Below are 13,972 nucleotides of genomic sequence, written 5' to 3'. Positions count from 1 at the left end.
CATGATATGGCTAACACACTCGTGAACTCACAGCTGCTGTGGCTACCTGCACAAGACCTACGGAGTCAAGTTAGCCAACATCCCGACATAGATGAAGCAGGTGATCTCCAGACCCCACCCTTACTGAGGAGCCATTGGCAGCAGACAGTTGCTGGGGGAGAGAGAATCAGTCTAATTTTAGGATGTGGCTACTAGTAGATTTCCCATAGTCCAGTGGATGGCTCCACTCGTGCACATATGAGAAGCACCACCTGGACTTAGTAAGTTATGAAAATAAAAAATAAGTATTAAAAAGGAAGTTTCATGTCTGCTTTATATTTCTTTATTTTCCCTACCAAAGAAACTTTGTAAACTTCATCTAAAAATCATGAAGAATGGAGCCATCTCCTTCTTACAGAAACTCAGCAGGGAAGGGTGCTGTCTTCGGCAGGGAGAGTGTGAGGAGCTGTAAATGGGAACCGGTAACCACAATCATGAGAGCTATGTTCCCTGTAACGACAGAAGTTACAGTAAAATGTCTGAAGCAGACACCTGCCTCTGGGACCCTTCAGAACAAAAGGGGCGAAGGCCTCTTGTGATAAGCAAAGGCCAGTGGAGAGGGAAAAGTGAGAATGAGAACAATCCAGAAATACAAGGTGACAAAAACATGAGCATTTGCGGCCAAGTATGACGCAGCCTCATTGGCAGGGCAAAGCCAGGCGTGAGGTCAAAGGGCTCACAGGAACATAGGTATGCCGTTTCTGTGGAGTGCTGGCCATAAACCGCTCTAGGCAGTGATAACTCAGTCACAATAGCCAGGGCTATTGTGACAAATCAGCAGAGCCAGGGCAGGGTGGATACAGGGCCCTCAGTATTCCCATGCAGGAAGGAACTGGGTGTGTGTTTCGTTGTACAAAATGATGCTTTATTTCATAGTCCGTGTGGAGGGAGGGAAATGAGAGGGAAGCAGCAGTGCCCAGGAACAAAGCTAGGCTTGCACGTTTTTAATTGTCTGGAGGGACTGGGTATGCAGAATTAACGGGGAAAAGGACTGTCTTCCTTTCTCTTCTGAGCTAAGTGTGTCCCACCCATGCCTTCCCTCTCTGGGTCTCTGCCTGGGGCATCTGCCTCATTTCCACCCAGTGTCAGGGATAGTTGGAAAAATTTCCGGGAAACTCTAAGGCAGGCTGCTGTCTCCAACCCAAGACAAGCAGAGCCTGCAAGTCTTAAAAGTCCCATGGCTGCTGCTGGCCAAGAAGCAGCTCCAGACCATCCCAGACCAATCACAACCTTCGCAATCAGCTTTGGGCTGGGCAGATGTTTGGGTCAGCAGGGTTCTTGCTGTGCAAGCATGAAGAACAGAGTTCAGATCCTTAGCGTCCAGGTAAAAAGCTGGGTGTGGTAGAACATGGAAATAAACTTGTAGTCTGGTCCTGTAGCCCTCTGTGTCACAGTGTGTGTTTCTTCTAGATACAAAAAAAAAAAAAAATACTTGGTAGTTCCCTCCCATTTGAAATTCAATTTATATTTGAAAATATTAACTTTTAATTGTTCTATTTAAAAATGCGACCTTGGGGCTGCGGGGATGGCTCAGTTGGTACAAGCATGTGAACCTGAATGTGATCCCCAGTGCCTGTGTTAAGAAGCAATACAAACAAACAAAACCCCACTGATGTGAGCGCGGGGAGGCAAGAGGATTCCTGGGGCTCCTTAGCCAATCCAGTTTAATTGGTGAACTCCAGATCCCAGGGGGAGACTGTCTCAAAAAATGTGGTGGAGATTTCCTAAGGAATGACAACCATGGTTGACCTCTGGCCTCCATTGCACAGGGACACACACACACACACACACACACACACACAGAGAAACTACACTTCCTTCCAGCCAGGATGTCATAAATGAGCTTTATTATAAGTGGTTCCAAGGTTTCCAGACTTCACTGCAGCTAGAAACTTGTATGCAGGGTGAATTTTATAACTGTAGAGTTAATAAAACATCAAATGGAAATGTAACATAATATACCTTCAATAGAAACACACACATTGATATATCACATGTAGAAAATCACGCTCTGCAGGTATGTGGTCTGCACACAGTCTTTGTGGGCTACTGAATTCCATGATGTGGCTTGTAGGATTTCCACATGCCCCATAGGTTATGGGTGTTTCCAGACAGCTTGTACAGGAGCAACATATTACAACTTGGGAAGAGGGGATATCACAGAGCAATTTTTAAAATATTTAATATATTTTTTGTTCTACAAAGAATGATCAGTTCTTAAATATTATATAAACAGTGAAACAAATATACTAGCTTATGGATATATATATATATACACACACAGTTTACTACTTTATACTTCAAAAATGCAAGAAGATAAATCACATTTTATATATTTATATAATTTTAGATCTAATGGACAATTGGATATTGCTCTTGAGTTGGACTTGCTGCATTGGATGCATGCCCATGGCTTGTCACTGGATGGAGAGGGGACCAGTGGGGACTAGGGAACTCATGGAGCCCCATGCTTAACCCCAGAGTGCCATCTTCAAGCAATATTTCAAGTTTTATGATGAACTGGGACTGGGTCGGAAACTTCCAGGCCCACGTGCTATGACTGGGTCGGAAACTTCCAGGCCCAGCTCCACGACTGGGACCAAAGGACGGCTGAAAGCGACTGACCCAGTGGTACTGCATCCTCGGGCCCTGAGTCAGCGAGGAACTTACAAAAGGAGATGTTGAACTACTCATCACAACCCTCAGCTCAGTTTGTAGAAAGTGATGTCAGGATGATGCCTGAGGAGGGAGGCTCCACCTGCCTTCCCACCCTCTAAACTCACAGGCAGAACCGAAAGGGACACAAATGTTTAAGTGAGCACAGATCCTTCAGTAACTACAAGATTCCTGTGAATGAAGACTGAAACACTTAAAAATATTGAGGCTGACTTGAAGGCTGAAAGAAGACCTGACTCACAGTCACTAGGAAGGATGGCTTGCAGAAGTGCTCACGACTAAAGCCTCCATACAATCAGTGGGAGAGACAGTATTTTATCATCAGTGAAATTATCACCCCAAGCTGCATGTTGTGTCAGCCATAGAGTTCTGTTCCTACCTCCACTTCTCCCACACCCAAATGACAAGTTGATATGTTCTGAGAATAGAAATAGAAAAAAATTGAGAGATAAGTTAAAGCTGTTGCAGAAAACTCCACAACTAATTTTCTTACTGTGATATGGAACGGTCTTTGGAAAAAGGAGATGGTATTAAGGGGGTCAAAGGGGGGCTGGAACGGGCACACATGCTCTGAGCTCTTGGTTGGCTGCCGGGCCTCCTCCCTCATTTCTCAGTGTGGCTGCTCCCCACGGGTAAGCACAAGGATTTTGTTCTAGAAGTCCACGGAGATGATAATACTACAGATCCAAATGGTTTTCTGAGGTACCTCCCCCATACTAAACATGTCACCAAGGTGTTATGATTGACAGAGTAGAGAGGGCCAGACTAGACAGGAATACCATTAGAGATGTCTGGGGAAAGGGAATGTGTTGGAACACAGTGTATTTTGGAGGCAGAAGTGTCCACAAGGCTGAGTCAGGAAGTCTGGCCCTGCCAGGGAGGAAAGTAGAGCAAGAGGCCTAAAACTATAGGCCTGCTTTGGGAGAGCTGCTAAGCAGCCAAGGCCCCTCTGTGGGCTCACCTGCCACTGTAGCTTCTACTTGCTGCCTGGACAACAGTAAAACGGCTAAGCAAAGGTCAAGCCAGCATTCGGGGCCAGCATAGCTTTGTTCTACCAAGTCAGGCAGGAATGTTCTCTCAGGCTCTATGATGGGGAATTTCCAAGACTCCTGCCAGACTTCAGGATGGCAAAGTGGGCTAAGCTGAGGGCATCCTGCCCAGGACAGAACAACCAGCCATCCACAGCCACTGCGGTCTCCCATGCCACAGAGGAATAGGGGCTAGAATCTGGTCTGAGTAACTGAGGACATGATCATTAGGAGATAAGTGCTTTGAGGGTGCACACTGCACTAAGTGGCTCTTAAGGGGCATGTTATTGTGGAACATGGGAAAAAATTACGGTAAATTAGATGCATTTTCTAAGACTATACTTCCAATATAGATAAATTATTGAAAACACAGTGAACAGTGTCTGTTTCAAGGTATTTCATTAAGGTGTAACATATGGCATATACATGCTTGTGTCATTTAGAAAAATGGATGTGCTTCTAGACCTCGGGTGCTCTTGGTTGGCTGTTTCCCAGCTGGGTACACATGGAGTTAATTTAAGACACAAAACCCATCTTGGGGGCAGGGAAAGTCTAAAAAATACCTACTTTATTTGCTTTTGTTTAAAAAAATCTGAGGACTGGGAGAAGTGACAACCCTCACAGGTCACAAGAAAGTTCATATTTCTAAAACCCTCAAAGTAACACACAATAAAAGTTATTGCAATGTATGCATGGCGTCACAATGTTCTGACTTAAAAGTCAAAGAACTTCTGACAAGGCATCACCATGGATGACTCTGACGTTGCATGTGAAATAAACCCTAACAGGCTGACCCAGTACTTGCTAAGAAGACCTAGAGGAAGTAAGGGCAGCCCTCCGAGTATGGCAGGAGGAATGGCTGGGCATCACTTGAAGGGAGCTGTGGTATTTTATCTTTAATCCCGCTAAAAATGTATGAACAGGAGCCACTGTGGTCCACCTTGTCCATAATGAACCACCTGGCCTCGCCTCCTTTGTCTGCCCCTCCCCCCAAAGATGTTAGTAGCTTAGCAGAGACGCCCTGTGCGGGTCCGCGCCAGTGGCTATGGGCTAACCCACTGCCTCACACGCACACATGCATGACACGGTACTCTCAGCTTGTCCTGTGTCCACAGCTCTGAGTCCCCTAGCTGGGGAATGGCTAAAGCTCACGGGGGAACCAGCCACAGCAATCCGAGATGCTGAGGACACCGCAGATTCTGAGACTCCAGTGGGGATGGCCAATTGGTGGTAGTGTGGAATGCCTTTTGAGGACATTGCAGGGTGTGTCGCAGCCAAATGCAATGTTTAACACGTGGGCATCAGACATGCTGCCCTGACGACGGTGGGGTTCACATGGGGAGGAGGAGAGAGGCCTAGGGGCAGCTGCTCCTGCGGCAGAGAAGCCTCTCACATGAGCACGCACTTGCCCTTGAGCTTCTCTTTCCGTTTCTGCTGCTTGCTCTTTTTGCCATCGATCTGGAGGCTCACGGTCCTGCGCTTCTCCAGGTTGAGCAGCTCCTGGAAAAGCTCCTTGACGTTGTGGTTGAGCTTGGCGGATGTCTCCATGAAGGCGCACTTCCATGTGCGAGCCAGGGCCTCTGCCTCACTGCTCTGCACCTCGCGGCTGGGGCTCTCGTCGCACTTGTTCCCCACAAGCATGATGGGAATGCTCTCCACGTCCCCCTTGATCTCGCAGATCTGCTCGTAGATGGGCTTGAGTTCCTCCAGGGACTGCCGGCTGGTGATGGAGTAGACCAGAATGAAGGCGTGGCCTTTGGAGATGGACAGCCGTTGCATGGCAGGGAACTGATGGCTCCCGGTCGTGTCGGTGATCTGCAGCGTGCAAATGCTCTTGTCACAGCTGATCACCTGCCGGTAGGTGTCTTCCACAGTTGGGATGTAGCTCTCCCGGAAGGTGCCTTTCACAAACCTCAGGACCAGCGAGCTCTTGCCCACACCACCTGCCCCAAACACAGCCACCCGGTAGTCGTTGCTCTGTTCCGGCATGTTTCTTGAGAGCTCCAGCTAGTGACCAGGAGGTATCTGGTAAAGGAAGCAAATCAGAAAGAATTCATTTGAAAGCCCGGAAAAGCCTGCTTTTGCCTTCTTTTGCTAAATGAGGTGATGAAGTTTGCTTTCACTATCCCCACGTAAAGAACCATTCCAGATTAGAGTCTTCTAAGATTCTAAATCCAAGCTCACTTGACCAAGCCTCAGTTTCCCCTAAGGCAGGCAGTGTACTTTGTGTTAACTAGTAACAGTCTCTTTCTCCTTATTGACCTTGACTCTGAGCATGTTTGCTAATATACAGGCCCTCCCAGCCAGGGAGAAGACACAGAGTCAGCTCAAGGCAGGCAGGAGAGGGGCAGCCTGCAGGGATGAGAAATTGTCATGGTGTGCCTCCAGCATGTAGCCACTGCAGCCTGGCCTCATAGCTTCTCCTGAAGTACTACCACATACCCAATGTTCTGGACCTAAGAATAAGGCTTCATGGGGCTAGGGAGATAGCTTGGGGCATAAAGCACTTGCTGCTCAGGCGTGAGGGCTTGAGTTCAGATCTCTAGGTCCCATGAAAAAGCCAGATGTGATGGCATGTGTCTGTCACGCCAGTTCTGGGTTGGGGTAGAGGTGGATCCACAGAACTCATTGACCAGCCACCCTGGCCAAATGGGTGAGCTCCAGGTTCAGTGACAGACGCTATATAAAGATAAAAATAGTGTGGCCATGCGCCAGTCAATGGCCAGTATCCATGCATATATGGGCAGCACAAATTGGACTTGGTGGATTATTTTTAAAAAGAGAAAGAGGACATGAAGTTGGAGCAGTAAGTGGGGCAGGATCCAGGAGGAGCTGGAGGTGGGGTGGGATGGATAGAACTGAAACCCATTATATGTATGAATGAAATTCTCAAAGAATAATTTTAAAATATTGCGTTAATAAATAAGATTGAGAGCAAAAGAGGAAGACACCCAATATTCAACATGCATTTGCACACATGTGAATTCACACATATATGTACAAACATGTACACAGTGCATACATCATATATACCCCCACATACATAACCTGGCTTTGTTTTCCTTCCAGAGGAGGAGGAGACGAGCAGAGGGTACATTCTCAATATGTATTTAGTATTTCTATTAGTCCTCAATATCCTCCTCCTCTTAGGGAAGCTGTTATCATTATCTTTGCTTATCAATGATCACACTGGGAACAAGGGGCCAGGAATGCTATATACCCTAACATCATTTACCATGGAGGGACACCTGGCCATCCACAGGCTTCCACAGACAGGCCTGACCACTTTGTTTTAGGTATTACTCAAGTCATGGTAGAGACTGTGTCTGTTGGGTAGGAAGTGTTGATTGCTAACTAAGAAGTTTGAATGTTTTAGTCATTTCTTTAAAAAAGTATACAGGAATATATGCTTTACTTTTAAGAATAGTAAGTCGTCGATACTATGAGGACAGTTGTACAATGTACATATTGATGGTTATTAAAACCGAGTCCAGTGGGCTTTTCCTTCCCTACAAACATCACCCTCTAGTATAAGAAATGTGTAAATATACTTTATTTGGGGCTAGAGAAATGACTCAGTAGTTAAAAGTATATACTGCTCTTGCAGAGGATCTGAGTTTGGTTCCCAGCACCCACACTGGGTAGCTCACAACTGCTTGTAATTCAAACCCCAGGGGATCTGATGCCCTCTTTTGGACTCCATAAGCACCTGCACTCATGTGCATGTAGATACAGACACACACTCATACAGATAATTTAAAATAAAATACGATCTTTTAAAAATGTACTTTCTTCATTTAACTATCAAGTACTTGTTTTACCCAGTTCTGTCTTAGGCAAAGAAGGACACATCACATACACACAAGCAATGTCCACATTTTAAAAGCTAAAATAGGCAAGTAATATAGTAAAAATTACATGAATGCAAAGCAGGAATTTGCAGTTTGTGCGGGTAAGCACTGCACCATGCAAACTTTTGACTTTTCTTTGAGTAACTATGGAGCAATAGCAAGTCTCACTGACCAAAATCATTTTCAGAGTCCAATAAAAGTTATTAGCTGCCATATATGTAAGTGTACCCATGTCATGCAGTGCCTGTGGAGGTCAGAAGAAGGTGTCAGATCCCCTGGAACTGTAGTTACAGGCAATTGTTAGCTACCATGTGGTTGCTGGGAGCTAAATCCAGGTCTTCTGCAAGAGCAGCCAGTGCTCTTAACCTCTGAGCCATCTCTCCAGCCCCTGAAAATGTCCATCTTCTGACTTTGTCCTGCATATTTGCTTACAGACCAGCTCAGTCAAGTTGTCAGTTGTTCTAGAATGTACTTTGGAATCTCAAACCTACCAAACAATGCTAAAAGAAAAAAGAGAAAGATGTCATCAAGATATTCATTAACAGAAAACTACAAGAGGGCCTGCTAGGGAGTTTGATTAAGTGTATTAGAGGCTCATAAGGGAATTAGGACCCATTCAGGCATGTAGCATTATGACAAATGGCATCTGGAATCTGACTTGAAGCATCCTGTTACAGCCTCAGTATGGGAGTCTCTCACTGTTGAGAAGGCCCTGTCCACATTCAGGCTTATCTAGTGTTATGACTATTTAGTGCCAGCTGGAGTAGAAGAAAGAATCTAGTTACAGGGTGGCATTTCTTAAGATCTGGACCTCGATGTTACCAAAAGATTCTCAATCCACAGCAAAGGGGTTTTAAGAGTTTGCTGATACAAGGTGACTTATATTTCAGTGTCTCCATAATTCAACTGGCCAAAATACAGAAAGCCACACTGAACTTAAAAGTATCCATGGCCCAAAGAAATATTGGGTGTGTTTTGGCTGAAGTCCAGGTTGGGCCAGAGTCCAGGAAGCTACTGTGTACACGAGTACCAGCGAATGGGTCTCCTTCATCTATGCAACTAGACAGAAATAGATAACTCAACAATTATTTAATAAGCTATATCACAGTATGTGATGAAAGAAGGGGATCTGAAGGAATTGAATGAAAGGTGGGCTGTGAGGAACCGCCTCCCTCTGGAGGGAGCAGGAAACTGGAAGAGGAGCAGGAATCAGGTACCCAAAGGCTGTGAAGTGCCATGTGCAGTTGTGAGAGAATTCTGGGGCAATGACCCTACCCCATCCTCAACTCTAATGGCTCTTACTGAGTTGTAAACAATAGTCTTCCACCTCAGAACCATTCACCTACTTCATAAACATTTCTAAAATGCCACATAGACACTGAAAACTCAGTGTTTACCCAAAAGGAGCTCAGGACAGCCAAGGCAAAAAGCACAAGAGTGGATTCAATACACCTCACAAGGCAGATGCTGTGACACAGTTATAAAAAAAGGCAAGAGAACCCTGTGGGGCATTGGACTCTGCCTGAGTCCAGGGAGCATCTCTTGGAGGGCTGGGTTTTGCCAGATGGCAAAGTGATGGAAGGCTCTGTCTGAAGGCAAGGCCATATGGAAAGGATCAAAGGCAGGATGCACAGCTAGTATCCTGAAAGTTGGTGTCAGTTGGCATCTGGGGCTTGGTGTGAGGAACTGTGTGATTCTGTAAAGATGAGAAGCAGATAAGAGAGGCAAGTTTAGATTAACAGTGGAATGAATAAGAGGAGAGAAGTTCTTAAAGTCAGTTCTTTTAAAATACTGAAAATTTAGTAAGTCTTTCGCTAAGATAGCTACACCAAAAAAAGGTGGGAACAAATTACTCCAATCAGAAATGAAATGGGAAAGAAAGCTTCTGGCCCTAGAGAAATAAAAGGACTATAAGAAATTGGAAGGGCTTCTGGTCTCCCATGTTAGAGACTGTGGAAAAAAAAATACAAATTGGCAAACTGATTAAAAAAGAAATAGAAAACCTGAGTAGCCCTCTAAGAGATTAAGTCAGTAGTCAGACACCACACATAAAGAAGACCCCAGGTCTAGATGACTTCACTGGTGGAATCCACAAGCCCTCAAGGAAAAACAGTACGGTTATTAATAAAATCTTTCCCAAAAGTTGACAAGGAAAGATACAATATTTGTGATTCTTTATTTAGTCTAATATGTCTCTGATACAAAAACTAAACAGATTACAGGAAAAAAACGTATACCAATATCTCATGGTGGTAGATAGAAAAATCCTCAACAAAACACTAGCCACATGAACTCTTTGATATATACAAAAGATCATATAACATTACCAAGTGGGGTTTATACCAAGAAGGCAAGTGATTTCACATTTGAAAATCAAATAATATAATATGGATTGGAGGTAATGGCACTTGCTGCCAAGCCCGACAATTCCTTGAACACAAAAAGGGTATATTGTGAAAAACTCATAGTATGGATGATATTTAAGGGTGGAATTAAATGTTGCCTCCCCAGGGATGGGAGAAAGGCAAAATGTACAGCTGTAGTCCCAAAGGTTTAGGCAAGAAAATAAAGGACACGACTGACTTGACTTACACATCCAGTCTTCTAATAGTCCAGATGGTAAAAGCTGTGGAACTTTTTAAGAAACAGGACCTAGTGAAAAGTTTGGTGATCACTGGGGGTCTGTCTTCAGAGGGGATTGTGGGACCCTGGTTTGTTCCTTTTTCTCTTTTGCTCTACCACCAGCTCCCACCATGAAGTACCACCCCAACCCCAAAGCAGGAGGGTCAACCATAGGATGGAACCCCTAAAAGTTGCTGCCAAATGAACCTTTTTTCTTTCTAAATTGATTATCTCTAATGTTTGCTATAGCACTGGAGAGCTGACTGACACCAAGACCAGAAGTATTAGCCATTGCCCTGGGATGCGGTGAAGTAAGCACTGGGGGATGACAGTTGATTGACTGCAGGTACAGGTTCCCTTCACAGCAATGAAAGCACCCCAACACTGACTGTGGTGGTGGCTCACGGTCCTAAGAACATACTAAAACCATTGAATCATACATCTGAATTGGGTGAATTATACTTCTGGAGAGCTGTTACTTTAAAAAGACACCAAGAGAAATACAATCATCTGTGTGTTATCCAATGTCTCCTGGGTATAAAAATGGTTCCCAGACACAGAGAAACAGGTTATGAACCCCATGTGAGAATAACACAGGAAATATAACAGGCTGCATTTTGTTCCTAATGGACAGATAATGGGAACAACCTTCATATTCACAACAGAAAAGAAAAGGCCACTCACCACACGCCTACTGTGAGAAGCACCATGAACACAGTCCTACAGTGAGCAAAAATGCTACAGACAGTACATGGGCCATAGCCTGATTGAACTTGACAGTTGCCAGCTGAGGTCAGGAATGTCAAAGATCTTGACATGAGAGATGGAGAAGCTGATGTCAATACCAGGTCATTATATAGAGTGGCTATCTGGCTCTGGATTGTTCTCAATAATATTTGTATTCATTTAAAATTATCACAGAATTCTCATAGAAATGAGAATAAAGCTTTAAAATAATTTATAAAGATCCAGGAGTCCAACAGGACCTGTCATCCACAGCCAGGTTGAAGATAGTAGTGCTGAGCCTTGAACTATGAAGAGAGACAGGGGGCTTTCAGTTTGAGAAATGAGGGGTTTCATGGAAACTAATGACATTTCAGTCAAGTGACACATTGGTGAATGAATGGCAGAGCAAGTCATAGGATAAAGAAGTCGTGTCAGGAAGGGACTTTGAGGGTAAGCAAGTAAGAGACAGCTACAGACTAGACTAGGAACGTAGACTTCTCTAAAGAAATGTGGCAACTAAGAAAGAAGAGTTACTACAGAGTCGCATGAGGCTCAGAGGAGTTGGAAAGACCGTATAAGGACGTAGTGTTAGATAAACCATAAAGCACATCTGGAAGGATGCAGAAGCCCCCTGGGATCCAGTATGCATGTGGCAGGACTGTCTTCAGAGAAAGGGACCAAAGGAAGGACTGAAGGAGGAATGGTTGATAGATTAGATTAGATAGGTAGATGATAGATAGATAGATAGATAGATAGATAGATAGATAGATGATATATAGATGATAGATAGATAAACAGATAGATTATAGATGATAGACATATGATAGATACATGATACACAGATTGGTAAATGATAGATGATTATTAGATAGATTTTAGATGAAAGATAAATAGATGATTGATATATTGATAAATAGATGAGACATATATGATTATTAAGTGATAAAAGAGAAATAGATGAGTGATGGATTGATAGATGATAGACTGATAGATGATTGATAGAAGAGAGATATTGGTAGGTAGATGATTGATAGGTGATAGATGATGATGATAGATCAATAGATGATATGATAGATAGGTAGATAGATGACAGATAGATAGATAGATAGATAGATAGATAGATAGATAGATAGATAGATAGATAGATATCCAGTAGATAGATATAGATTGATGACAGATGATAGAGGATAATTGATAAGCTAGATTATAAATGGCTGATGATAGATAGATGATAGATATATAGATAGATGATAGATAGATAGATAGATAGATAGATAGATAGATAGATAGATAGATAGATAGATGATAGATAGATAGATAGGTCATAGATAGAAAGATGTGCTTAATGTACTTGGGGAGAAGCTGACCAGTTTCACCCACATCACTGAGCTCAAGAACAAAGGGGATGAAACCTGACTAATAACCATTCATAAAAGTAAACTTCAGAACAAACAAAAATAACACAGTGCATGCGCTCAGTTAAAAAAAAATGTATACAAATAATGTCAAAACTCTTTCATCAGTACCCAGGGCCCTCTCCCACAGCTTCCCACCTCTGCTGCTGAAAGGGAAGAAGTTGCGGTTCTCTGGTGTTCACCCCTGTGTTTCTGCTCAGGCACTTGTGACTTGAACAATAGATCTGATACTTCTGACTGATGCAATTTGGACCATATCTACTTATAAAATCAATACAATTGCATTCCTTCTTAGTCCATTTTCTGATGCCATAACCAAACGCCATGGACTCGGTACTTCATGAAGAATAAGAGATTCAACTGACCTCAGATCAAAAATATTAGGAAAAAAGATTTTGTCCATTACCAAATATGTACATTTTTCTTATTACTGTCCTCATTGTCCCCTAAGCAACACAGTGTAACAACTATTTACATATTATTGATGTTATATTGAGTGTTTGATTTAAAGTCTATGGGAAGGTGGGTATAGGTCCCAGGCAAACACTCTCCATTTTATATGAGGGGTCTGAGCCCCCTAGCATGTTGGTATTCTGGGGAGGGATGGATGCTGGGATCCTGAGGATGTCAAAGGATGACTGGAGTTGAAACTAGAGATAAATGAAAGGGCAGAAGACTTCAGCTCTTTATGCGTGAGCATCAGAAAATGCCTAGTCACACAGTACACTCTCCTGCAGACCACACCCACATTCTGAGCGCAGAGGTCCTCATGTCTCCTGAAGGGTGCAGATACCATCTCTGATCAGCATTCACCTTGCTTCATATGGGACTTTCCCTCATTATAACACTGGACCATTACTCTCTTTAAATAGATTCTGTGAAGTTTATACTTGGGAACCCATGTAAAACTATTCATATAAGGCAGATAAATACAGTCTAAGACTGATATTAAAAAATGGAAAAAGAATGGCTTTAAAAGACATTAAAAGTGAGAGAGAATAAGGGGGGGAGAAGAAAGAGAGAGAAAAAATTAGCTATATAGCCAGGGCTGGCCTCAAACTTCTGGTTTTCCTGTCTCAGGCTTCCAAATGATAGAGTAACAAGGAGGCAATCCCAGGAGGTAAACACAGTCACTTTGGTCAAAGGACCGGTTACCATGCCTAGTGAAGCATACTGACCTCCCAGGGAAAGGGAAACTAAAGCGCAGTGTTCCCTGGGGCCCAGCGCTCTATAAATCAGAGCAAGGCAGTGTTGCATGGGGTGATACTGGCCTCGTTCACTGCCAGCAGAGCAAAGCACAAGGCTACCTGTGCATTCAAGGCCAGGTCCATGTCCAAGCTAGCCAAATAAAATTTACAAAGTTGGAAAGTGACTGAAGGGGCTTTTAAACTGTTTGCTGTTTTGTTGCTCATCTTTGGTATGGTATCTAAGTATGATCAAGTCCAAAGTCATGGAGCTTTCCCTTGCGACCTCTAAGGGTTTTATGGTTTTTGTTCTTATATTAACATTGCCAATGCATTCTGAGCTAATTAATATAAGGTGTAAGCCAGGTTTCTGGCTCTATTCCCTCCCATAAAACTGTCTAGCCATCCTGTCTTCCTTCATTCCACCATTA

At 43.6% G+C, this 13,972-nt stretch overlaps 1 protein-coding gene across 2 annotated transcripts in view; it reads right to left on the bottom strand.

Annotated features, from left to right (window-relative positions):
* Window positions 1-1,867: 1,867 nt before the first annotated feature.
* The window catches only part of Diras2 (DIRAS family GTPase 2), a 36,414-nt gene continuing 24,309 nt past the window's right edge, over window positions 1,868-13,972 (bottom strand). For both annotated transcript variants that reach the window (XM_008847354.1, XM_008847353.1), the window contains exon 2: window positions 1,868-5,768. In XM_008847354.1, coding sequence (XP_008845576.1) covers window positions 5,133-5,732 — 600 coding nt within the window. In that variant the 5' untranslated portion in view covers window positions 5,733-5,768 and the 3' untranslated portion in view covers window positions 1,868-5,132. The remainder of the gene's footprint in view (window positions 5,769-13,972) is intronic.

This window comes from Nannospalax galili, unplaced genomic scaffold, assembly GCF_000622305.1.
Source record: "Nannospalax galili isolate Female #2095 unplaced genomic scaffold, S.galili_v1.0 scaffold762, whole genome shotgun sequence".
NCBI classification, from domain to species: domain Eukaryota; kingdom Metazoa; phylum Chordata; class Mammalia; order Rodentia; family Spalacidae; genus Nannospalax; species Nannospalax galili.
The sequence above is the reverse complement of the archived record's forward strand: the minus strand, read 5'-3'. Positions and strand labels throughout refer to the sequence as shown.